The 27,404-nt window shown below is 45.5% G+C and overlaps 1 protein-coding gene across 1 annotated transcript; it reads left to right on the top strand.

Moving 5' to 3' along the window:
* The first annotated feature begins 9,240 nt into the window (after positions 1-9,240).
* On the top strand, positions 9,241-26,995 carry WNT5B (Wnt family member 5B). The gene is made up of 4 exons (XM_085324179.1): positions 9,241-9,354; positions 10,095-10,342; positions 16,635-16,927; positions 25,476-26,995. Exons 1-4 carry the CDS (start codon positions 9,275-9,277, stop codon positions 25,932-25,934), a joined length of 1,080 nt encoding a protein of 359 aa, XP_085180305.1. The 5' UTR covers positions 9,241-9,274; the 3' UTR covers positions 25,935-26,995.
* Positions 26,996-27,404: the final 409 nt, after the last annotated feature.

The raw sequence follows: 27,404 nt of genomic DNA, 5'->3' as shown, positions 1-27,404 counted from the left end.
AGACTKGCTGTCACAAGAAGTCAAAATTTCCAATCTTCTTTCTGCAGTAAGTCTGCAGGATCACAGACTTACTCTACCAATTGTACCTGGTAGAGGAAAGGTGAATTTTAGGGACTTTTTAGGATATTTGATGGGCTGCAAATGTGGATACTACCGACTAGGCGCTCAGAACGGCTTGGGGCCAAAGTCTCCAGTGTACATTGTCCATAGGCATGAACAGCATTTTTTGATTAGATGAGGTGTCAAACAGGCACCTGAATGAAGGTTTTCCAAAAATTTAGGAGTCTTGAGTCCAGTGGTTAAAACATTTTTTTCTCATCAAAAGCAGGAAGGGAAAAGCTCAGTTTTCTACATGCACTTTTGAAATCTAGGTTCTTTCTTTGACGCTTAGGTGTGAGTTGGGCCTTTGGAGGATAAAGCCCTCCAAATGGGGTGGAGGGAGCCCTCCACCTAGATGGGGTGCAGGAAGTGCAAAGGAGAAAGCTGCGCTCAGAAACCATCACTGTCAGTGGGATAACCAATCTGGTGACAGTTTCCACTGATTTTTCGTGATAGAAAGTGAGCTTTTGCTTTTGTTAGCCCCACTGGGCCAGCAGAGGTGTGGGAGGAAGAGATGCATTCTATTCTAGTGTCTGTACCACCAGCAAAAATGTCACATTACAGTTCGTGTTGAGGAGAGAAGCAGAAGAAAAAAACATAGCTTTTTTGGAGAGCTTTGGCAGTTAAATATCTGTATAATAAGCCCCGAAAACTGAGTTGAATTCAAAGTCATTGAGAAGGAATAAATTTGAGTAAAGTGCTCTGCAATTTTAGTTGCTTCTCCAGTTCAGATTTTTTTTTCTTTCTGCTCAGGGAAGGATTTACAAAGCATAAAATACTAGCTGCTACACTTCAAACATAAAGTAGTTAATTTTACACAGAGGTGTCTTTCAAATTTGTGCTTTATTAAGAAGTTTTTTGAATTTAGATATTTTAGATTTGTTTGCATTACTATGTTCTTGCTTTTCAGTTTGGCAGCAGTATTGGTTTGAAGCAGATTTTCTGTCCAAGAAGCAGATTTTCACCCTCTCCACAGCGCACTCGCTTGTGCCCTCAGCCTGTGGCAATGTGCTGTGAACTCAGTCAGGGAACTGATCCACAATCAAAAATCCTCCAAGGAATACAATTTTTGTTGAATTGCCAGGACAGCTCCATCTGGCCACATGTCCTGCTCTGCTTGGCCTCATTTCTGAGTGTCAGTCTAGGGAGTTAAATAAGTCAAAAATATAATTTTTGTAAGTTTAATTCTGAATTTTTTTAGCTCACTGCCCCTGCTCACAGTGGGACAGATGAAATCAGGAGCAGCACAGGAAGGAGACAGGCAGAGGGAGACGGGAGCTTGGGACTACAGTGGGGCCAGTTTAGGCTCTGCTTGTGTTTAGTTAAACGAGGGCAGATTGTAATTTTGAAGGCTTTGCTTTCATTTTAAAGGGTAACCTACACAAAGATCAACACTGAAATAACCCTTGCAGACTGGACTTGCATGAGTGTGCATTTTGCTGAAAATTTGTATCTAGAAACTCTTTATTTAAGAAGGTCAATGTTATAATAGCATTTTGCAAACAAGATCTTAAATAACTTTTATTCTGAAATCAGAACTGTACATATGTGATTGATGCTAAAATAAAGGTGAGATATAAAATGATCTTTTTTTTTAGTACCAATGTGTATGCTGTCTATTCCTAAGACAGTTTGAACTGATTTAGCTTAAGTTTGTTGCATCCAGAATTGACAGATACTCCTAAACTGATTGGAAGTGACCATATAAAAGATAGGTTTTGAAATTGATGGATAAATTAATGTCATCCTCTCATTATAGAGAGGGCTTTTAATACTCAAAATATATTAAGCATGCTTGGAATTTTTTTTTTTTTTTTTTTTTTTTTTTTTGCTTTGGAAACTGCGATAAGTGCGTAGTGATGCTGTTCACTGGTGCATTATTCCCACGATGTTTTATTACTTGTGGTTTTGAATGCACAGTATTTGAGCAGGAACAATGTTTAATGGATGGAAGAAGTATTTGGTGCTCAAAAGAATGGAAACAGAAAACAAATTTTAATACTGACCCTGATTCAGGAAAACGGGTTGACATATGCCTACTTTTAAGCACCTGGTTTAATGCTTTACTGAATGGGGGGGAATCTGTACTGCAGATTTACTGGTCTGAACCTGTTACCTAGCCTTCCTGCACCTTGTTTTCCCTATCTGTAGGTTAAGGGAAAACAGTAGCTGTTAGGGGTGAGTAGCTGTTAGGTCTTTATGCGCTTCCTTTGTAGTTCTTCAGTGGGAGAAGAGCTGACTATTAGTATTATTTTCATTAATCTGGACTTTGTAAGAACATCTTTGAAGATTCTAACAGGAAAGAGAGAGAAAGTATTTATTGCATGACTATTTCCTTTGGAAATTTGTATTTGTATTCCTACAGCAAGATTTGCTCGTTACAGTTTAAAATAAGAAACTAACAGGAGACTATTGATCCAAGTCAGACTGACACCAATCCTTGTGGCTTATACTGAGTTGTTGCATGTCCGAAACAGAGAAGTAACTGTGCATCTCTGTGTTTCCCCTGGGTCACTCACTCCTGGGGAGCTGTGAACCACCGCAGCAGCGGCGTAACTGTATTTAAATATTTGACTGTGTGTGCTAGTTACTGGAAGTATGAAACACAGTGTGAAACAAACTAGAAGTAGAACATGCTAAAAGCAAAGATGAGGTCCAGGCCTGTAGATGCAGGGACATAAATCCTCTCAATTTGGGATAGCTCCAATGGGATTGGAGGAGCTAAATGCCACTTTGGGGAGGAGGAAGGGTGCRTTGTGCTTTGCAAGATCAAAGCAAGCAAAAAACTACTTAAAGCCATCCAGCTGTTCCCTTCCTCTGGGCTGTCCTGAAATCTCTGCAGAGAAGTTGTTTCGACTTGGACTACCTTTCAGTGCCTCGTTGCTCACGCTCTCAAAGAACTTTGTCCGATTATCCTGCTTAATCTTAAAGGAGGGCTGATGTGTGTACTTGTAATGGCCATAACCGGGTCCAGAGTTCTCTGCTCTCTGGAAATACTGCAGCAGCTACTACCTTGCAGGCAGAGCAGAGGGCTGCCTTCCCTACACAACTCGAAAGGGGTCCATGGGACCTGAGCTGTTTTAGTTTCTTATATAGCTTGCCTGTGTAAATAAATTACACTGAGATGGCTTCAGTGTGTGATTAACGATGGTCTGCTGCAGCTCTAGAAACRCTGGAATTCTATCTGTCGTAGAAACAACGAGGGCAAAATTTGGGCCAAACATGTCCCATCCCTCTCATGTAACTCCCAATTTAGGTTCTTTGGACCAACATGCAGATAGAGTGTAGTGGACTAACCATGGAAAAGGGAATTGAATGGCCTGGAGTCTGTCTCTGGGAATATTGTGAATATTGATGTTTGCCAGGCAGAGAGGTACCTGCTAGAATAATTTTATGATGCTTCCCTCTCTTAAGCTGCAGGGTGCATAACCAAGAATTTAGGGGGGGGGGGAAGTCTCAGGTTACTTTTCTTCCTAGCCCCTACTGTGAAGCTTAGTGGTGAGGAAAATGGACAAATTTCTTAGCTTCTTTGTGCCACAGTGCTTCTACTCAACCGTCCAAAAGAGATGTGACCGTTCTCAGCACAAGGTGTGACARAAGTGTGAAATTGCTTTCGTTTTAGCACCTGCAGAAGCTGCATGTGCTCCATAGGTCACTGCTGAGTCTTCTGCACTTCTCTTTGCAACATCTGGTCTCTGTTAACAGGTTGGCTAGACAGGGGGATCCCATCTATTGTAAGGGTACATCTACCACTGAATCACCTGGATGGGAAGGYGGGGTAGTGCCAATTTATCCTTGGAGTTTGCTCCTTTTTTGTAGCAAGCGAGATGGTCTTGCTGTAGGTGAACTCACTGCCTGTCATGTGAAATACTGTGGGATGAGTGACAAGGATTGTGAGGTCTTTTGCTAGTAAGAAACTGATTTATTCATTAAAAAAAAACACTATGCTTTTTAGCTATTCTAGTAGTAAATAGTAAAAAGATTTAATATCTGACCTCTTTTGCTGTTTTTAATACTGCTTTTCTTGCTACCTCCCTCCATTCTTGTTTGCCTTGGTTAGACACTTCAGGGRCAGCTGTCACCAGGTCTGCTGAGACAGGCAGGTATATCTTGGCATTTGCTGCACTACATGCTCTAGTGACAGTGAGACTGAATGTCATTGGTCAGGGGAGTCATGGAAAAATGAAAGAGCAAGGTAGTAGTGAAAGGAAATCTGGATCTGTCAGCAGGGGTGACAGGTGATGAGATGCAGAAAAAGGTAGCACATGAGCACCTCAGAAGATAAAACTGAGTGCATAAGTACCAACAGAAACAAGTAGGATGCAAGTAGGAATAGTCTGCCTTTGCAATGGAGCAGGCAGACAGCGTGRAACAACTGAACAAGGCAGTGCAATGTCAAGAACAGAGACAGACACAGAGGACTGATGTGCTGGGATGCTTTGGGGAGGTTTTGTTACACCTTCTGTGACACCTCAGCTGGATCTGGACCTATGGAAGTGACTCCCATTGCTGCTCTATTAATAATCATGTGACAAATAAAATAACACAATACATCTGGAAAGATTGACGCCAGTGCAGCAACACAATGTACAGTGCTAAAAGAAGAACAGCTCAGGAGCAATAGTAGGTGAACAGCACAGTCCAAAACAAGTCAGGGAGGTAAAAGATTGTCGAGGATTCTGGCTGAAGGCTGCAATTTAGCTTCAAGGAACATTTTTTTTTTTTTTCTTTTAATTTACACTCCCTCTAAAACTGGTTCAGCTGAATGGGTGGATATGCTACTTCAGTGAGATTCCTGAAATCTTAGTAAGAACTGTGGTTAAAACCAAGCCCAGCTGCCAGAAGCCAGAAGTGTATGGTAGGGCTTTATGGGGCACCTTTCGGTAGAACCTGTGTCCACTGTGGAGAAACTGAGGGCAGAGATTCCCTCCCAGGCAGCATACGTAAACCTGCCTTTCCAGGTCAGGGATCCCTGAGAATCTCTACTGGCTCCTTAAGCAGACAAGATGCTACCGAACTGAGTATTTTCCCCTGTTCAGTAGCTTATGTCAGTCCAGAGACAGAGAGAGGGYGCAACAGATGTTTCTGGAGGCACTGGACATTGTGAGGCATTAGAAACAGGCGATGAACACAGTCAAGCTGTGAGAATAAACAGGAACTTGAAAGAGGCTCTTGACCATAACAGGAAGGATGTATGTCCAGTTCTGCCCAGTCTGAGAGAAACCAGACAAGATGCAGAAATGATGATCATTTAAATTGCAATGGAAGGAGGCTTACATTTTCTTTCAACGCCCTTTATAGTACTTGTTGAGGATCTGTGTCACATTTGAGGATATCCCAAAATAATAAAAAAAAATCAATAATAAGACAAGGGGCTTGTGTAGGCAACTCTTTTGTCATGGCTGTCTTCTAGCCAGGGTTTAGCTTTTTCACAGAGTTTGCCAAATTTTTGCAAGTGATTTTATGGACATGACCTCCCCTTCTTGAAGTCTTGTAACTTCCCTCCAGCAAGCGCAGCAGTAACAGTATTAGGAAAATGGCGATAGCTCCCCAGCTGCTTCAGCGTGACTTTTAAAACTTGATGTGTAAATTTGTGCTTCATGCACATTTGTCACCTCTGAAAACTGAACAAAGGCRAATACAGGTACTAATTTTAGGCAGCCAGGCAACACAGTAGACAGTTGCCTAGGGCAGCAGACTTGTTGAGTGCAGCAAAATGCCAAGGCCTTAGTAAGATATAAGCTGGCTGCTGCTTTTTTCCTCTAAGAAGGGATCAGCTAGCTCAGTCAGGAGAGCATTAGACCTTTACTCTGAGGGTTAGGATTCATGTCCCTTTTCAGGTGACAGCTCCCTGTTTTGCCCAGATGATCCTCAATGATTGGGTGCGTGCAGTAGCCTTGTAGCTGCCTCGTGGCAGCRTGGACTCATTGCCACCATCTGAGTGGGCCAGGCCTCTGTTTCGGATTTTTTCCTCACACCTTTCCCTCCCTCCTGCRGTGTRAGCAGTGTGGCCACTTACCCATTTTGCTCTTCCTCTCTCTTTGCATTTGAGCAGCAAGAGGCCAGGGGTTTCAGSRRGGGGGGGGGGGGGGGGAAGGAGGGGAGGGAGATGGTGAATGCTGGCAGGGGAGAGATCTCCTTGCATGAGTGGATATGAGTAGGCTGCTGCGTGGATGGAGGGTTGGGATAAAAGCAGTACTCAGACCAGTGGCAGGGAGTGGCCAGGGATGATCACCAGGAGGGGTGGTCCGGCTGGGCGGTGCTGGGCCAGAGGCAGGGGCTGGCAAGGGGCAGCAAGGCAGGGTGAAATTGGCTTTGTGCAGGACCTCGTCAAAACCCTCTTAGTGAAGTGACCCACTATTAGTGTGACCCACTCATGTCACTTCTACAGAGCACCCTAATGTCCTGTTGGCTCCTAGGTGCCTCCGCCTGAGCCCCCCAAATCCTGATGACCCTGCCAGCATCCCAGTCAATCATTCAGATTACAGCTAACAGCTCCTTACCCCCCGTAGCCTCGCCTACCTGTCTCATCTCAGCTCTCCAGCTTTACCCCAGCTCTCTTCCTCACAARGTCTCACTGACTTCTTCCAGCCAACCCTGCTTTGGCAAACTGAACTTTACCAAAGCTGCTTGAAGCAACCGTGCTTTGGGGCTTAAAAAAATAACACAAACTTTTCATTTGCAAAGACTCATTTTGAAGGCAAGTTGAAGCAGATAGCAACAAGGAAGAGAGGCTGCCAGTATGCTTCCAACCACCAGACAAATACTTTGCAGCTTTCAGTTGGGAAGTTGCTGGCTGAGGCTAAATCCCTCCARCAAAACTTCACCTGCTATTACAACTTTATCTGAAGTCATAAACAATCATTGAAGAAATTATCTACAAGACCTTAAAAAGGACTCACTTCCACGATTCACATCTTAACAGTAGTCACTCTCTCCAGGAGCAGAATTTAGCTAKAATTCAGAGTTTCAGACATTTTCCTTTGAAGCATTTCCTTTAGCCTTTGACAGAATATTGGGTTGGCTGGTTAAGTCCTCTTAACTAATATGGCAATWTTTATGTCCCGTCGTTCAAAACAAGGTCATTGTATTGCGTGTGCTTACTAGCCATCAGGCTGCTACTAGCATTATTCACATTTTGCTGTCATTAATCAACAGCTGCATTCAAATATTAATAATTAAAAATGAGATATTTAGTTAATGCTGTGTGTTTCTAGACCAAGTTTCACCTAAGCATCTTGCAGGCTTTACAGGCCATAAAGGTTTTAAGTTATAGTCCACCACAGTGCCAAAGTTTGACTGCCAGTGCAGTACTGCTTTGTGATCCTGTGCTTGTTGCCCCATGGACTGCTGCAACTGCGAACAGGCACTGGGAGAGGTTCACACCAACATGAACATTGACATCATCTGTATTTGTGAACGTATATTGCCGTCTCACATACCGAGCTGGGAGAGTCATTGGGACGGCTTGCCACTGTTTACTCCTTTCTCAGAATCCATGAGGAGACTTGGTTAGGGTGAAGCTTATAGATACACCTCTCCCATCATGTCATTTATTTACACGGTGCATACCTGATAYGTGTGTGTGAAAGACAGAGAGTGAAGGCTTTTTTTTGTTTGTTTTTTTCCCGCCCGAATTCTTCTTCCTTCTGGCTGTGTTGAAATGGAAAGGTGGGATGTTCTCTTCTCTGCCAGCGAAAAGGTTTTCTGGATCCGAGGCTGCCTTGGAAATTCTGTAGGTGACATCAGACCATGTCTGTGCAGACTCATTGTTTGTCATGGAAAAGTCATTCATCCATACACAACTTCCTTCCTCCCCAGACTCCGAGAGATAAACTTTCCATTCTGTCCATTCCCTATAGAAACCGACCCAAAACAGGCATGCGTGGCTACACACACATACGCCTCGCCATCCGTCTGTCACGCTCGAGGGTGTGGGCGGAGGAAGAGGGAGGACACGGGAGATGCGAATAAAGTCACCCTGTTTTCTTCAGGCACGGATCCCGCTGTGCCTGAGCGGTGAAACTCCCCTCCCGTGGAGGCTGTGGGTCACACAAGGCCTTTTTGTCCTGGGGCTAATTCTGGCACTCAGAGCCGCACATCTGTCTGCCAGGTGACATGGGCCACCAGCTGCAGGTACTGCACATCTGGATGTGTGAGGAAGCGAAGCTTGGTACAAACAAACACAGCAATTCCACCATGGTGGGCACAAGGAATTTGATAAAAAATACACTTCAGCGGTCTGAGTTGCTGAGGCCRGTGATTAATGTCTCCAGCGCTGTTTATGAGGCAAAATGAAAGGCCAGATACTTGCGGTTCTTGGACCGCGCACGTCTCCGTCACAGCYCGGGAGCCAGTGAAGGGGAACTGCATGCTCAGCCAGCGTCCAGCGTCCAGCCTCGCGGCGGCAGCATCGCTGCCACGCGGCTGTTGGGCCACCGGGCTGTGTCGGGAGGAGAGTTCGGGGCGAGCGCTTGGCCATGGCAGCGACGTGGGAGCTGCCTGGTGCGGGGAAAGACAGCGCTGCGGGAGACTGTTTGAGGCCGAGAAGACGGCAGCCAGCGGCACACAGGGTGCCTTAGGAGGGAGGCAGGGCGCAAGCAGCGCGAGGTACCTGCGCCCCTTCGCCTTCTGCGCAGGCTTTTGCGTTCGTGGGGGGAAAGGCCCGGAGGAGCGTTCGGGCTCCCAGCTGGGCCCGGGGGGGCCCGGCACGGGAGGCGCCGTCGGAGCTCCTCTCTCGCCGGCTCTGCCTCGCAGGGGCGCGGAGGGGGGCGGGCCGGGCTCTGCAGCGGGGCCCTTTTGAAGCCTATTTTGGGTGAGGGGGTCCAAAACCGGGGGGGTGGAGGAGAGGAGGAAGGTCTCCGCTTGCCGTCGCGGGGCGCTTTTAAGTGTCCGCGCCGCGCACCTGCCGCTTGGCCCGGCCCGGCCCGCGGCACCAGCAGCCCCCCCACGCGGGGGAGGGTCCCGCGGGTCGGGTCGGGTCGGGGGTGGGTGGGGGGGCTGGCGGGGGCGGAGCGGGAGGGGGCGCCGCGGCCGGGCCGCGCTCGCCGCGCCCCCGCCGCTCGCAGGCGCCGCTGCAGCGCCGCCGCCTCTCCGCGCTTCTCCGCAGGGCGCCCCGTCCCGGCGGCCGCCTCCGCGGGGGCCGCCGCAGCGCCGCCGCCGCCCGCAGCCCACGATGACGGGGCCGAGGCTGGCGCTGGCCGCCGCGCTCCTCTGCAGCTGCACCTCGCCGGGGGCCGACGCCAACTCCTGGTGGTGAGTGAGCGAGCGGCGGGCGGGCGGCGCCTTTGTCCGCCGGCGCCGGGGCCGGGGCCGGGGCCGGGGCCGGGGGAGGTTTCCCCGCGGGAAGTTTCCTGTCAGCCCCGTCCTGCACGTCGCGGTTTCGCTGCTTTTTTTTTTATTATTATTTAAGCAGCTCGCTTCTCCCAGGTGTTGTCCCCCCGTCCCCGTCCCATCCAGTGGTGGGGACGAGGGACGCAGCCGCCTCCCTGCCGCTCTCCGCTCCGAGCGTTGTTTCGGGGGTGCTTTTTGTGAGCTCTCCTGGAAATCCCGAACGGGCTGCTGGAAACGGGGCGCGGGGCGGGGGGAACTCGAGGAGAAGATGGACAAAGTCTCCTCTCCACTGCCGCAAGCCCCAGGAGCAGCCCCGTAGTCCCCAGCCCCTGAACAGCGGCAAACGCCGCGGCTTGCCGGCATCGCTCGCTGGCAGYCCGCACGGAACAGCTCACTTTCTTCTTTCGCCGAGAAAGCACTGAGCTTCCTCTCAGCCCCCTCCCCATCGCGGGTGTCCTCAGTGTTTAAACTCAGGTTACAAACGAGCTGCGTTTCTCCCGCTAGAGCCCTGGAAAAGACTCGCGTCTGGCAGAGGCGTAGGGGGAGGCAGCTGGCACGGGCRGTGCTCCCAGGCTGGGGGGGAGAGGTGCGGGGCGCTCGGCAGAGGGGCCCCTCGGCTCTCTTCCCCCAGGCTCCGTTGGATGTTTTTTTTCTCGTTGTAGGTCTTTGGCCATGAACCCCATCCAGAGACCTGAGATGTACATCATCGGCGCGCAGCCCGTGTGCAGCCAGCTGCCGGGGCTGTCCCCCGGGCAGCGCAAGCTGTGCCAGCTCTACCAGGAGCACATGGTCTTCATCGGGGAGGGGGCCCGCAGCGCCATCAAAGAGTGCCAGTACCAGTTTCGGCAGCGGAGGTGGAACTGCAGCACAGTGGACAACACCTCCGTCTTTGGCCGGGTCATGAAAATAGGTAGGAGCAGCCAGCACCGCTGGCAGGCGTCAGGTGCTGGACTCACGCCGGGTGTTTCTGTGCAGCTTTCTCCCTTTGTTCAAATACACATGGAGGAGTGATGAGCCCCATTAGTGGTGCTCCTAAAGCTCCCTTAAACGAGCTTTTCCATTCCCTGGCGTGCTGGAGCTGCCCAAGTGCTGCCTCTGTGCAGCCCGCGCCTGACAGGCGCTATGCACCTGACCTACAGCAGGAGTTACCAAGGGGGTGGGGGGTGGGGATTTCCTTCTGGGGAAGGGGAGACACAGGACATGGGAAGGTCAGGAAGAGGGGGCTGCTCTTGTTTAGTGAGCTTGTTTGGAGCTAGGGAGGGAAGAAACTGGAGCCAGGAACAATGGACCCGCATTATCTTCCCCAGCATCTGGAGTGCCCTTGGACAGGGAATGTAGCCCTGAGATACAGGGGAAATATTGACTCCCTGATTTGGGATCCCTTCTCGCCCCCCCCCCCCCCCCCCACACAGCTTCTCTCTTTTCTGCCCCTTTCTGTGTAAACCTAAGAGATTTTTATAATTCCTGCCCTGCTGGCCGTAAGGGGCGCATTGACAGGCCATTCCTGCACTTGAATTGAGGTGTGACCTAGCTACATTGTCCCAGCTCCTTTTGAAATGCAATGATCTGATGGCAAGAAACTGAGAAATCCGGGCTTGGTTTGATGTGTCCGACAGCCAGGACAATAAAGAAAAGGTGTTAAAACAGCAGCTTACACACATGCACACACGCTGGCATGCACACTCCACCCCTCGTGTGAAGTTTTACTACCCACCCACAAAGCCAGTCATTTGCCACTAAAGAATCCAGTATCTCTGCTATCCCTCCGTGGTAGGATCAGGGAAAACATTTAATAGAGGATGGGAAGAGACCCCCGGCATTGCTTACACTTTTTTGCACTCCAGGCTCAAAAAACAGCTCCCTAGCAGGACAACACCAATCTTTATACCTCTTCACTTCTGGGGTCAAATCAATAGGGTGCTGAAATAACCAAGGCCCTTAATCCCTTCCATTTGAAGGCTCACTGTAAAATTCTTAGGCGTCATCCTGGAAAATTTTAGTAACTTCTCAGCATGTGTTAGTGTCTCAGAATCCCTAATTCAGCCCATCAAATTCCAATTCCACCCTTTCTGTCCATCTCTTCAGCCCATACTCTAAGAAATCCTGTATTTCTCAAGGGTAATCCCTTGGGAAATTCTGTTTCCTGACCCATACTTTCAGCTCCTGAAACACATCCAAGGCATCTGCGCATCCTTGATCTCTTGCTCTCTGATAGCGATGGTGGTGGCCAGATGATGCTACATACAGTCCCAGATAGTTAAAATTTGTGCTTCAGGGTATGAAAACTGAAAGTTGAGCCACCAAAAGGAAAGGGACAGAGACTGGAGCTGTGTCATGACAGCAAATACTCTCCATCTCTCCCATCTGGCGTCCCTCCCTCCAGCATAGCCTCAGCATGCCAAAGAATGGGGTAAATTTAAGGTTCCCAGAGAGCCTAGTGACTCAGCAAGGACGTAAGGTAAGATGATTCTCTCCTTCTGGGGCAAACCTCATCCTTTGCAAGTCTAGTGGGAGAGTCCACATGTGGAGAAGAAGTAAGGGTGAACTGAAGAGAAAGCAGAGCTCAGAGCTGAAGGAAGAAAAGCAGACAGAAAGGATCAGTAGGAGTATGGGAAGATGGGACTACAGTGAATAAAGGAAGAGGGAAGATTCCTCCTTTTTAAAATTACTTTGATCCTTTTAAAAATTTAGTTTGATCTTTAAATTGAGAGTGGATTGGATTTTGGTGAGGAAAGATGTGCATATGTGATGGTTATGTCCAGCAGTCCTTTTGCTATTTTTCTGGGGAGATGGGTGATATTTGTTTGTTGAGAATGCTGATGCATCTGTAGTAGGAATCTGCTGATGTCTGTGAAGTGATTGCCTGCGGTTGCCCACTATTTAAAAAGCTACTCTAACAACAAGTTTTGAACCTGGCTCCATTAAATCTTCTGCTTTGGTCAGTTAGAGCATGTTCGGAGGGTGATGTTTCTCCTCTAATGCAAGACAGTAGAGAAGACAAGTTAGAAAACTGTTGCCAAAAGTAGCCTGGAGCATTACAGGTTTTATGATGATTCATCAGTGTTGTCTAACTCAGTGATAAGTTGTTGTAAAGGATGACACTGCCTCTTTTCTCTTAGTTCTACTTTCAATTTTTATTTTTTCTTACTTTGTAATGGGGTATTGCTCATTATTTCAGCAAATCTTTTTTCCATGCTGGAGAAGAAAAGAAACCATTTCAGTCTCTTAGGTCATGTCCACTATAAAGTCATTCTTCCCTGGGTTCATACTGTGTGCCTGTCTCCTGTTTTCAACCTCTAAGCCCCAGTTCTGGATGACAGCCCTTTTTCCCTCTGTTGTTCCAGTGGCACAAAAAAGGTCTGGAGACCAGAGTATCTGCAAGAGTGCAGAGGCATGCCAGAGTCTGGTGGAGAGAGTGGGAACAAGAGATAAGAAGGACCCAGAAGGTGTATAGTGTGCCAATAATTCTAGGCTGCCCACCCACAAATGCAGGCATGGCGTATGTTATGATACCATACATGATTTCTTGAGCTGTTCTAGATTATGAGACGGGAGAAAAACCTACTCCAGCCAAATGAAAAACCTGGGAGATCCTTGGGAGGGTCTTCACTGGGAAACCTGGAAGACTCTTTTCCTTCCACCTTCACAGAACACCTACTTGGCAGTTGGTCTGTGTTTAATCATTACACCTTCATCTTGTGCATTTTATAGAGGTGAGGCAGTCCGATAATACAAAGATTTTGTAGAGGTATCTGTAGCACTGAAGTCAGCTGCTTTTTAACATTTGTTTTTCCTAGTGTTTGTGTTATCGTGAGAATGGCTTTTAGCTTTGGAATGTAGTCTGCGGCTCATTCAAAAGCAATATCTAATTGGTGACGTATAAAAATTATCCTTCTGAAGTTGCTTCTTGCCCTATCAATACAGATTACAGACTGTATATGTGTGCTTATATAGATTATATACAGATGTATATACATTAATTACTCCAACATATATGAAAGAGAGAACAGAGCGCCCAATCAGGTAGTGTTAGAATTTTTAGGGGAGGAGGGAGCATATAGCCTATTCTGTAATCTCTTTCAGTGCAATCCCAAATGCAAGACTGAGTTTTTCAGGTTAGTCCAGTCATTTCTAGAGCCAAAGATCTTATCTTTTTTGCCTTTTCAAATGCAAAAAGGAGAAAAGGAGTCATAAAAGAAAAAAGAGAGAAATATTTTTCCTCACTTTTCTTTGAGATCAGCAAGCTTTAGGAAAGTGCTTTCTAAAAAGATAATTTGAAATAAAGATGTTTTCATCAAAAATGTTAGAATAACAAATTTTTATCATTTTTATCTCAGTCTCCCCACTGAGGTCAGTTCTGCTTCCATTTGTACTTCAAGAAAAAACAAGCTGCTGCGATTGATCTGAGTACGGCACAGGAGGATGCTCGCAGGTGGCCCTTGAAAGCCCATGCAGCCCCAGGCTCAGTCCCTTGTTCCTGGCCCGTGCCTGGGGAGCAGGGAGCCAGGCGGGCACAGGAGGGCAGCATTGCTCTGCAGAGAGCCTTGCTCCCAGCCCTGCCAGCCTCCCACACCGGCCTGAGGACCGTAGCCCCCGGGCATCACCCCTGGCCTGCCCAGGGCACAGCAGTACTGCTGGCCACCTAACCTGCCTAGGAGAGCTTGCTGAAGGCGTGCAAGAGGGCCGGAGGGGGATTAGTGCCTGACCTTCTCTGTAACCTTTGTTCRTGTTTGCACAACTTTAGGGAGTAACACTGAAAACTGGAGTGAATTTTGAGAAAAGCAGATGAGCTAAAACTCTCTACTGGCTGGAAGGTGTGGTAGGAGAGCAGAGACAATACACTGAGGAGACCAACTGAAAACAAGGATGTTTAAGAMCACAGTCGCCAACTACAGATTTGTTTTGTATTAGCACAGGATTTCACACCCATACCTTCCAAACCAAGCTGTAGTGTTCCAAAACTATATGTATCAAAAATCATGGTTGGTTCTGCTTCGTGCACAGCAAGGAACAACACCACCACTGCTTGTCTCAGCCTTTCCCACTGCCATCTTCAGCAGCCTGAACCCCTTAAATCCCCCAGGCACACTGAGCTGTGATGTTGCTACAATCTCAGACATGGAAGTKGTTAAAACATGATAGTGAAAGCACAAATCCAGCCTGTAGTTTCCATACAGGAATCTCAACCACACTTTAAGGATCCTAAGCATCTGAATTGATGCACTCTCTGTTGAACAAAGTGCAGCATTAGGACATCTACTGCTTGTATGTGTTTTGAGCTCTCTCCATACAGGCACAGAGCAGGAGTAAGCTGCTCATTATCCCATTACCTTAGAGGTATGCGTAACATGCAAAACAAGCAACTTCAGTAAAAGCTGAGTGTTACTCACTGCAAAATGACTGTGGCTCCCTTAGCCACCTCTTTCAGCTGAATTACCTTGACTAGGAGTCACTCTCTTTACCTCTCATTCAAGGGAGGGTTTGGAGGCAGYAATCCTTCCCTTAAGATCTGCTGTTAAGGCCCTCCTTTCTATAGTATGYATCCCTTGTAGGAGTTGGATTGGCTTTATGATCTACTCCAGAGCAGCAGCTCTTTTGGCAGAAACTCTTAGTGTACAACCCTCATTTAGAGGGAAAAAAAACACAAATCACAGGTTGTTCTGCAAGGTGGGTAACCACTTGCCTTTGTCTTGGGTCAAGTACCACTAAGCTGGTGATAAGCTGCTATTAATTGCAGATTGTCAGCTCATGCAAATTGGAACAAGAGCCTACCTAAAGCATCAGCTCAGTCCTGCTGAGGGAGCTGGCACTGAGAGCGTCACACATTGGTAGCAAACTGTTCTTGGAGGATCTGCCCTCTGAGGTCAGTGTTATTTGGCTGAGAGCATTAGACAGTCATCTCTTGCTGGGATTTGATGCAAGTAGCTCTTCAAAATCATACTGCTTATTCCAGTAAAGCTTTGGCAGTTGTTCTCTTTTATCATCTGAAAGTGTGACAAAACAATAACCCAGAAGGTGTTGGTTCAGTTATTTATTACACTGTGTGGTGTCAGTGCAAGTGTGGGTTGCCTCGCTGTCCCCTTCTTTCCCCCTGGACTCACAGCACTGGGTTGTGCAGCACACTTAGCCTTATGTAGTGTTCTGGCTGCAGAGGTGCCCCGGTCAAACTGGGGCTGAATCAATGCCAGGAATACATAACTGGAGACTGATCCAGCTGCTTGGCTTGTATTCTAAACTGTATAGGGAATATGCTGCAAGCAGGGCAGTCTCTAGTAGAAGTGCAAATGGAAAGTCTTTTCATTTATTATTGTCTACATGGGAAAGTTTTACTCGTTCCAGCACTGCACTTCTGTAGGTGTTGGGAGAGCCTCTGTCTTCATGTTTTAGTGTAAAAATGGTTTCCTTTAGTCTATCTCGAAGTAATTACCAGCAGACCTTAATTAAACCAAAATAAGATTGACTTGAACTGAGGTGTCCATAAAGAAGTGTTTGTCGCAATTAAACTAAAACAGTGCTGGAATGATAGTTGGTTAAACTGGATCACTTCTCTTGCACAGACCTGACTTCATGCATCGTTCTCAATGATTACTGGCAGGTTCGGTGGACAAGGCAGCATAAGCCTGCTTGAGCGATTCCTCCATGTTAGAATCAGAGCACTCTGAAGGGTTGGTCTGAGGCAGAAATAGGAACAAGGCTGCACAGTCCCTGCCCATGATGTYGCTATTTCTTTGGGCTAAAGACTAGTTTCCAGGAATCTTAAATGGGCAAACATGAGTGTAATAATAATCCTTGAAGAGCAGCACCTACAAATTCATAAAGTATATGCCACTCACAAGAATATTCCTCCAGGCCATAGCAGGAATATCAGCCCCATCTCTGGTATGACAGCGGATATTTGGGTTTGATCCTGGGTGCACAGAAACTGCCAGGACTGAACAGTCAGTTGACTGGAGCTGTTAATATGAAATGGAAAGAAAAATGGAATGTAAGCCTGTGTTATGGCGGTTCCCACTCCCCTTTGCCAAAACACTGTGGTTCCCTTAAACTTGATCGTCCGTGCCTTTGTGCCAGTTAATTATGCGAGCTTACTCAGATCACACCATTTCCCACTGCTTAGGGTGAGTGTAGTCCCTCCTTCATGGCTGCTGTGTTCATTTAAGAGATCTGTCTTTTGTTAATTTGCTCTTCATGTCCTCTCACAGGTAGCCGAGAGACTGCTTTCACCTACGCTGTCAGTGCTGCCGGGGTGGTGAATGCAATCAGCCGGGCTTGCCGGGAAGGAGAGCTCTCTAGCTGTGGCTGCAGCCGGACAGCCCGGCCCAAGGACTTGCCCCGAGACTGGCTGTGGGGCGGCTGTGGGGATAATGTGGAGTATGGATATCGCTTTGCCAAGGAGTTTGTGGATGCCAAGGAGAGGGAGAAAAACTACGTGAAAGGTTCGGAGGAGCAGGCTCGCATGTTGATGAACTTACAGAACAACGAGGCTGGTCGCAGGGTAAGATGAATGATGACCCTTTCCTGTTTCTCCGAGGCAGATTTTGAGCTTAGGATATAGTTGGATAACAGATTGCTGGGAGATTTGATGAGGGATAGCCCAACAGTGCCCTATTAAATCCCTTGAAAGGGTGTATGGTCACATTGTTTCCATTTCTCTGATTATAGACAGTATTATATTCCAGTCTGGCAACGGAAGACAGCCATTATGTTAAAGCCASCGAGCTTTTGGGTCTATTGAAATACTGGCTGGCACACATGCATGCAGACATGTAAGCCCTTACCAAATCAACCTGGTCCAGTCATGGCCCACTTTCAAGATTTATGTCTCAGGAACTTCTTCCCAGAGTCGCTGAAGTGACAAGGTAGTGGTGAACAGGAAGTCGGCTCGTGGAGTTTTATTCTGCTAGCATTATTCAGATTCTTGGGAATATCAAGGCCAAAAACAAACACTGAATCAGACTGCCTGGCTATCATTGAAATTTACACCCGGCTCAGCTACCCTGGTTTGGGGCCAAAAAATTTGCATTTAGGCAACAGACATTTTCTGAAAAGATACCCAGTTTTGATCTGCAGAAACCTAGAGATGGGGAATCCATCACCTCCCTTTGTAGTATGCTACCATCATTAATCACCCTCACTGTTGTAACATTGGGCCTCATTTATCATTTGAATTTATCTGGCATCGGCTTCCAACTGGTTCTTTTTCTGACTTTTACAGCCAGATTGAAGAGCCCCATAGTAATCAGAATTTCCTATCTATGGAAGTATTTATATACTGCAATTTTTTCACCACTCTTTTTTGACAACTAGATTGAGCACTTAAGTCTCTCTTGCTCTCAGACATTTTCTTCAGCCATCAAATCATATCTGTGTCACTTTAGTGTACCCTTCCCAGTTTTCCCATATCTTTTAAGAAAGCGGATACCAGAATTACATGCAGGGTTCTGGGACTGGTCTCTCTGATGCCATAAACATAGGTGAAGTTGCTCCCTTCTTATACATTCAGTGTATACACATCTGCTTTWCACTCAATCCGTCTGTCTGTGACTAATAGCCTGGAAGGTTTATCATCATCCTTATGTGGTATAACTGCTTAATCCCACTTCTTTCCAAATGTAGAACAGAAACACTTTACTGAACCTTTTTGCCTTCTCTATATGATGCTTAAGAATGTTATCACGGCTACCTAGTAGTRAGCATTTCTAAGGTTTATTTCTAATGCTACAAAAAATCCTATTAAWTATTCTTAGCCTTGCTCTTTGGTACATTCTTCACTAATATCCTTAGTTTTCCTTATCAATTTTCTGTTCTTTCTAACTTCTGATTATTACTGAGTTATCTCTCCCTTTCCCAGGCATATGTTGCTTTTCTGCATATAATTGCAGCTGCGTTCTTTAGTCAAAGAAGACTTACTGTGTTCTTTTCATTGTGAAATTGGTATATGTCAGGTTGAAGCATTGCAAATGCTCCCTACTTTTTTTGCAAAACCAAATTGGGGTAAATTTGCAGATGGTGGAAAATAGTAGACTTGAGAGCTCTGGAACTCAGTGGTTTGTATGTTTTTGTTTTTGTTTTTAATCTTGGGATGACAAGGAGATTGGAATTTTAACTGCCCTTGCTTAGAAGGGGCTTCAGTTCCTCCATGGAGGAGCTGTGTTGAAGTTCTTCTCTGCATTGCTTACACTGAACATCCTATATGCCTGGAGTCATGAACCTGTATTACTACAAATGAATATTCTGGTTAAAACAGGGAGTGCATGGTTTAGGAACTCTTTTAAAAGCCAGTTCTGTTGTCTTGAGAGAACCAGACAAAGCAAATGGCCTGTGGAGGGGCTGGCTTCACTGTAGTAACGTATGTATTAGAAGAGAAGTAAGAAGACACTTGCTCTACACCTGTCTTGTTACAGGGGAAGGTTTGAGCTGTGACTTCAAAGGATGGTACAGTTTTAGACAGAAGAAAGTTTTGTCCTGATCAGGAACATTGCTTAAAAACAGTTACGTCCCACCATTATGATAATGTRGAAAATTGTTTAAACTGTGTGTGGGCTGCTATAATGCTCAGGCTTCCTTGGACTATGTAGACAAGACTCTCAAGGCCAGGTGATTTCTTTGTCTCCGGTCAGTGCAAGACTGGACTAAAGTTTTCCAAAGAGTCTGAAAAAAGGCAATGTTATTTTAAGCTTGTTTTGATAAATAGTTAGGGCTCTATAAAATAAACGGCCATAGAAAATAATCTTAGATTAAGTGAACACTAGTCATTTTAGAGTAAATGAAATGGAGTATAAACAGCTGTGTAATTAAGCTTGTGGTGTTCAAAGAACAAACTCTGATAAACTAAAGGAACTGGTTAGTAAACTCAGCTGAGGAGCTCGATGTGGAGGAGGTCTGGAACTTTTTCAAGTCAAAAATGCTAAAGCCATYATGGTTCTGCATGCCAAGCAAGAGGAAAAAGCTTGTAGGAAGAATCTGCAGACCTCACTGAATGAATAACTACCACAAAGAAGCTGTTAGGAATAGCCTGAGAGCCTACTAAGAATGGAGGGGGGGGGAGGGCGAAAGACCTGATAGCAAATAAATAAAGAAAATCTCTTAGAGGTCAAGAAGTGTAAAGATGAAGTAAGAACAGTAAAAAATCAAGCCGAGTTAGACCTTACAAGAGGTAATAAATTAGTGAAATGTTACACTATTTGCTTACACTAAGCAAATAAGAAGATATCAGAAGTGAGACTACTGTTGAYTGAGGATGGGGCTGAGTCTAAAGACAGCAGGTCTCACCAAAGAACTCACTCACCATATAAAGGTGAGTGAGTACTTTACCTCAGGTTTCAAGTCAGAATGAGGGCATTGCTCATGGGGATGGATACTGTATGTCTGCTTCACGGGATATGTCTTTTTCTGACTTCAAGATGCCTGCCTGGGGGAATAAGTGTCCATAGGCTGAATTTTAATGTCCCCTGGGACTGTGCTTTTTTTGTGGAAAGCAAGGCAGGGCACCCAAGGGGCAGGAAAGGCCTAGTACAGTTGGAAGTGGCCAATGATGCTGGCATCCTATGGGAGCGAGGAAGGCACAAGGAGGCAACTCTTGTGTTGGACAGGTAGAGGAAAAGGAGCTGAGCAGCAAGCACTGAAATTCACAACTGGAAGATCTGGAGGAGTTGGGATGGAGCAGGGGGGCTGCTAAAGGAGAGGATTTTAGGACTGTATGATTCAGAGTGGAGAAGACTGGAGTCAAGTGGCAGCAAAGTACCTCAAGGGAGGGAGTCAAGGGGATGGGGACAAACTCTTTTCAGTTGCCCCGTGTGACAGGACAAGAGGCAATGGGCAGAAATTGAAGCACAGGAAGTTCCGCCTGAAGGTGAGGGGGAATTTCTTCCCTGTGAGAGTGACGGAGCACTGGACCATGTTGCCCAGAGAGGTTGTGGAGTCTCCTTCTCTGGAGATAGTCAAGGCCCGCCTGGACACAACCCTTTCTAACATGCCCTAGGTGACCCTGCTTGAGCAGGGAGGTTGGACTAGATGATCTCCAGAGGTCCCTTCCAACCGTACTGATTCTATGATTCTATGAAAGTTGGAAGTAAATAAGATTGGGGTTTTGGGGGTAGACTGAGTGGATGAGGATTTGGGGGTAGTGAGGAATGGAGGTACTGGGCTCAGGAAAGGAGATGACTGTGAATGGATCTGGAGCATAGGCCTGAGGTAGCTCAGAGATGGGATTGCTACGTGCTCTGGGGTTGTCTGGTCAGAATGATGTTTGACCAGTGCAGGACAACCTTTCCTCTTGGCTGTTAGACATACAGGAGCAAAGACTGAGTGGTATGGGGAGAGAAAAGAAGCAAATTTCCAGAAATGGAAATTACCGTCACTCAGGTGGAAACAAAACACAGTAAAGCTTAAATTCCTCAAATCATAAAAAGTGCCCACTTTTTATCCCAATACTCTGAAAGAGCTAGCATCTGGCAGCACAGGCAGTGTGAAYAGGCAGACTAGAGGGAAAGGATAACTCAGAGGAAATGGCAAAATGGGGAGTAATTCAATGTGTATTTCTTAAAGGATRATCATACAAAGCTAACTCATGAGTTTTCTCTTAAGACATTATTGATTTCCTAAAAGGCAAAATATATTTGACAGATCTTGTTTATCTAAACTTGCGTAAGACATTTCTTGTATTTTCCACAGGGAAACAGTTAAATTGGGAAAGATAAGGAAAAGGATAGCAATTATGAGATGGATAAGAAACTTGTTCGTGTGGAGATGTCAGTAAGTTGTGTGAAAAGGTGTGTTTTGATCTAGAGAGTGCTTAATTAACAGAGTTCTTTATGGACTGACCTCAAGACCAATGCTTAACATTTTCTTTATGGACCTTGGCACAAATATTAGGAATGTGCTGATGAAATTTGCTGATGATGCAAAGTTGGCAGGTATCATGAATACAGAGGAGATTCTGGATCTTGTCCGTCGGCTAATTTTGACTGCAGTAGTAAAGAAAAGGGTGACATTTAATAAGACAACATTAAAACCATTATTTGAGGTCTTGTATGAAAAACGCTTCTAGTGTTTAGGAAACCAGTAGTAAACAAACTGAATGCACTGGTCAGCTGCAGATGACTGCAGATGTAATGTGGCTGTGAAAGTGGCAAATACCTAGGATGCATTAAGCAAAGTATTTTCATAAGATATGGGAAATATTAATGCCATTGTATTACTATCTAAAATATTACCTACTGCCTACTGTCATATTCCCAAGCAGAATGACCTCAGACTAGAAAAGGGTTGTTACAGTTGACCCAAGGGGTAGGAATCTTTTTCTAGGAAAGCAGGCTAGAAAAGCTTGCCATGTTTGGCCTAACAAAGTGAAAGTTGAGAGAGAGTATGACTGATGTCTATGTTAGTGGGATAAATAGCAGAGAAGGAAAAGTACTTTTTAAGCAAAAGGCCAATTTGGCACAATAGCAAATGGCCAAACTGAGTGTATAAATTTAGTCTGGAAATAAGAAAAAGGATACTTTATCATTGGAATAATGATCAGAATAATGGTGGTTAAAAACCTAATTGCTTTTAAAAGGCCACTCAATATTTTAAAGGAAAWTATTATTAGAAGTGGTGCCCACAATAGCAAGAGATCGTACTTAATAACCCTGGAGGTCTCATCTAGTCCTGCATTCCTAACTGTTAAGTTTTCACTTCTGGGATTCTGTTTTTGGAAGTTGGAAGGTACCTGTGTAACTCCATATTGCTGAAAGTTGGTGCTGAAAGGAAAGAGAAAAGCATAGAAGTACTACAGACATAGCAGTCGTCATTGCTAAGTGACCATCAAGTGCCAGCACACACAGCCTGGCCCCCATTTCCCAGCCAGTGGAGATGTCTTCTGATTTCTAGGCAGATTTTTGCCATGTCCCGCCACTCAGTTTCCTCTAGGTGAGAAAGCCCTCCTTGAAGCCTGAGGAGCTCTGATGGCAGGAGGGCAATTTGTCCATGGATGGCACAAGGAGGTGAGAGGGACATAAAGAGAACAAAGCTCTTCTTATCTTTCAGGCAGTCCTGACCTTGTCACCTCTTCACTCCACTTTGGAGTCCTCCTGGTAGAGGCTCCTGGATTTATTGCTCTTGTTTGTTTGTCTTTGGCTGTTATCTCAATATGTCCTTTCCTTCCATCTGTCTTTTTTTTCCAATTGGTCTCCATTACCCTCTCTTATTCCCCCTTTTCCCCTCCCCCCCCTTCCTTATCCGCCGTCCTGTCTGGCAGGCTGTGGCAGTCAGTCCTTCCGTACTATTTACCCAGTCAGCATATGGCAGGCCTCAGTCATCAGTCACTCAATCCAGTGCCAGAAGAGCCTGGAAGAAGGTCTGGCTAATTGACCACACAGGAATTCGTCATTAATTCTCTTCCCATTCCCATTCTTGTGAGAAAACAGTTGGAAGAGAACTTGGGCTTATAGGAAAGGGCGTTAAGCCCTTCCATTAAAGGTATTTTCAACCTGTTTAAGTGGCACGGCCATCGATCAGACCCTGCCTTTAGAACTACATGTGAGGTCTTTTATTCTTTACCTTGACCCCAGCTCAGTCAGAAAGGAATTCTCCAATTTCCTCTACTTTCTCCCCATCTAAGTGGGAGAGCCATTTTGAGACYGAAGGTACGGTTACACCCACGGTATGTTGATAGCAGGAGCTGGGGGCAGCAGTGGGGCCAAGTGGCGCCATGCTTTCCTGCGATAACTGGTAGCATTTGCATTCCTCGGCACAGCTCTTACCCACATGGGCCAGATGTTTTGAGCATCAGTTGCTTTAAGCCAAGTCAGAGTAAACTCAGTCCCATGACATTAGCTGGGAGGGATCAAGTTGCAGTGTTTTTCTAAAAGAACAAAGCTTGGGATTAGGAAGAATCATAATACTTTATAAAAACATATGCAAGGGCAAGGCAGGCATGAGTGGTCTGGGATTTGACAGAACCATAACCAAAAAGTGCTAACACAAGCTTATAACAAGCAGACTGGCAAGGCAGTGAGGATATAGTAAGTGTCTGGGGCTTGGGAAATTCAGCTGTAGTTCTATCTGGTTACAGTACAGCAGGAATCATAAGTAACAGTGTGGTTGGTCCTCTGCAGTTATAGTTCAGTCCAAGACAAGTGCTTAACTCCCAGCCTGTAGCTGTTAGGTTACACTGTGAGGAATTGCTTCAGTAAATTGAATTCAGAACAACAGAACTAAAGCTTCCCCGTTTTAAGGACTCAGTCCCTTGACTTGCTTGGGAGCTGGGTGGGCGTCCATGTGATTTAGCGGTTAAGCCATACTGAATCTTCACTAGCTGTCAAAAGCACAAGACGTTAGCTATACCAGGAACCATTTCTTTCTTTCTTTTCTTTTTTTTTCTTTTTTTCTTTTTTTCTAGGAAGACTCTGACCTCTCTTTGCTGGTTTAGAAAGTAGTTGTATGCAGATTGCTTTGTTTGCAGTATGTGAAATTGCTTTAATCACCTACCCCTTTGGCAAGCAAATGCAGAGAGTTGGGAAACTTTATTCTGTGTCAATGAGTGAGGCAGAGAARTAACTTCAGTGTTTGGCTGCTTTCTTCAGCATAAAACCTGGCTGGAAGACATATTTCACCATCTCCTTCAGAACATCCTATTTTTTCCTCCCATTCCGTGATCTCCCACACCAGATACAGCTGGTGGTAATTTTGCAGCTTAAACCAAATAGCTCTATTTGGCATGTGGGATCTGGCAGAAGCAGTGCCCTGCAAATGTGCAAGATGCAGGATGGTTATGGGAAAACAGATGTGAGCCTCGTACTTAATGCATAGGATTTCTGGAAGTAAAATACTGTAACACTTAGTACCTCTGATTTAATGTGGATGCCAGCTCTTCACTTTGTAAACTTTATTAAGTTCCTGTTAGTGCTGACAGGATCTCACATAATCTGCAGTTTTGTACTTACATTTGAAATTAATGGAAAGAACAAACCCAACCTGCATTTCAGTTTATTTTTTCATAGGTTTTGACCTGTGTTATTCTAGAGTATTTTTTAATCTTTCTCTCCTCCTAGCTAGGGGAGGAGAGAGGAGAGAAATGAGTCTTTTTCTATATATCACATACTTGTTCTATTGAGAATTTAAATCTCACTGGCCTAATTTTTCAGTATTATTTGTTAATTTCGGTTTCCAAAATTGCAGCAGGCATTGCCACGTTTTCAGAGGTCCGATTCATCTCTAGCCCCCATGAACTTCTGAAACTTTAAAGCATCTCAGAAAAGACAGCACTGAAAAATTGTATTTGCTTTTTAAAATGTAGGCCTTTTCCATAGCTACAGTAATTTTAGAGTAGTGAAATATCTCAACACAAGATGGCGCAAATTTGCAGTTTGGGCTTGCAAATCTGTTCTTCAAGTACTGAGACTGGTAACACATTGAAAAGATGAGAACTGTTTTGTTTCAGTGTAAAGGTGTTAATCCTTCACACTGCTACTACCAACTCTGCTTGTTCTTTCCTGGAAAACAACTACTCCTTTGGAAACTGTAGGTGAGCAAGATCCTCAGCAGAGACAGCAGGAAAACGTGTGGATCCATGGATTTATTTCAAAAGGATACAGATGTATTTTTAGAACTATAGCATCATTTCCTGTTTTAATTGATAGCAAATGAACAGATTCCCAAGTGTTCTCTTTTATGAACTTTGAAGGGAAAGAGATGTTATATGTGGTAGTCCATGAGACTAGCAGCATTTCCAGGAATATGTCACAAGGATAGGACTTTTCCTCCTCGTTCTTTTCCATTCTTGGCCCTGCCATCAGGTCAGAGATTTGCCAAAGGAAAAGAGGAAGGAGTGGGGAAGGCATGTTTAGAGGGAATGTGATCAGAACTCGAAATATTTAGGAAACAAGAGAGCCGCAGTTGCAACAGGCGGAAGAGAGATTTTTGTCTCTTTTGAAGGGAGAAACAACAGAAATTGGGGGATAATCAAAGCAATTATGAAAATGTGAAGAATTGATTGTAATTAGGCCAGCTGCCAGTTGCAGCAAGAATAACAACACTTTGCTTGATGCCTTTTCCTGCAGGCCGTGTATAAGCTGGCAGATGTGGCCTGTAAGTGCCATGGCGTGTCAGGCTCCTGCAGCCTCAAGACCTGCTGGCTGCAGCTGGCTGACTTCCGCAAGGTGGGTGATCTGCTGAAGGAGAAGTACGACAGCGCAGCCGCCATGAGGATCAGCCGYAAGGGCAAGTTGGAGCTGGTGAACAACCGTTTCAACATGCCTACACAGGAGGACCTGGTCTACGTTGACCCTAGCCCGGACTATTGCCTGCGCAATGAGACCACTGGCTCGCTGGGCACTCAGGGCCGACTGTGCAACAAGACCTCAGAGGGCATGGATGGGTGTGAGCTGATGTGTTGCGGACGGGGTTATGACCAGTTCAAGAGTGTCCAAGTGGAGCGTTGCCACTGCAAGTTCCATTGGTGCTGTTACGTCAAGTGTAAAAAGTGCACAGAGATCGTTGACCAATACGTCTGTAAATGAAAAGAGCCACCAAAGCAACAAATCTATATTATATAAATCTATATAAATATATTTTATATTTGTATAAATAAACAGATGATGATAATAATTAAAGAAGCTTATTTAAGAGACACTTTGGTTTTGAAATTTCCCCCATCAGACTGGCTACTTTGCTATTCCTTTGATTCTGCTGAGGAATTTGTCTGTGTGCATCTCCCCTTGGATGTTTCAGTTGGGGAGAAGGGGTTTAGGGAGCTGCTGACAGAAAGAACGCCCATTGCACGCAGGCATGCACATGCACGCACCATCTCACTACAGAAACAAGGTCAGCAAGGAGGAGGAGGAGAAGGGTGGGTTCTTTCTGCTATCTCACCATTAAATGTCTGCATTTTGCCTAATAGTGGACATCTGAAATTACAGCCAGACATGGGAGAGTCCTAGTTACTTGCATTTCAAACCCCTCCACCCCACTAAACCCAATGAGGGATTTGGAAGCAATTTTTGGTCCCTATTAAGGGTTACAGTAGAGGGAAAGTTGCCAAGTCTCATGGACAAGAATATGACTTAAACTGCAGAGTGCTGTAAACCATACCTAGAGACTGAACAGAGCAGAATGTGGTGGTGGAAGCCTTGCAGCTGATGATGAAGAGGGAAGGCAGGACCCATGGCTGAGAAGTGCACAGCCTGGGAGTCCCCATGAAGCCAGCATCTAGTTCTTCTGTACCACCTGGACAGAGGGGAATCTGTCAGATCGCAGTCTACGTGGACATATACAAGAGAGTTTTTTTTTTTTTTTCTTTTCAACCCTGTACTGAAACTTAACTTGTCATGGTAGAGGAGGAGCTGCCTGTGTGCAGAGATGTTTGTGAAAGAAATATACTTCATGTTTTGTCAGTAGACAGAYGTTTTGCACGCATACACATGACTGCGTAAGTACTCCTCATACTGCTGCCATTTTTCCTCTTTGAAGTGGATTCAGGTGGTCACTTTGTTCAGCGCTATAAAATCCTTACCACCACCATCCCAGATGTACAATTTCTCTTTAACATTAAACACCCCTCACTGAGGTTTCTTTCCCTCTCTTGCTTGTGTATATGTGTGTTTTTATTCTTTTTGGGGAATCTTTTATTTTGCAGCTTGGTATTTCAGAGCCCAGGGGCCATGCTGTTCCCTGATCTAAACTAGCCACAGATAAATTTGTTCCCAGAATACGGACAAATGTTCACTAATGGAAGTCTTTTCTGTGTTTTCCACTGGTAATAAAAGTATAATAAAATTGTAGTAGGGCAGAAGCTGTTACCAAGTCTGCTAATCAGTCTTACCACTTTGGAATTTTAGTACAATCCAATCCATCAAACAGGGAACAAATGCTGTATCTAGCACAGGACATTTCCTGTGCCTCTTTGCATCTGCAGAGTTCATTTGCAGTCATAGAACAATCAAGAGAAGCCAGTCCCAAAATGCAAGGGTTTGCTAATACACACCCTCTTT

The sequence above is a fragment of the Rhea americana genome, unplaced genomic scaffold, assembly GCF_003343005.1.
Source record: "Rhea americana isolate MKP2758 unplaced genomic scaffold, rheAme1 scaffold_9, whole genome shotgun sequence".
Taxonomy (NCBI): domain Eukaryota; kingdom Metazoa; phylum Chordata; class Aves; order Rheiformes; family Rheidae; genus Rhea; species Rhea americana.
Note: the sequence above shows the minus strand (reverse complement) of the source record. Positions and strands in the feature narration are given on the sequence as shown.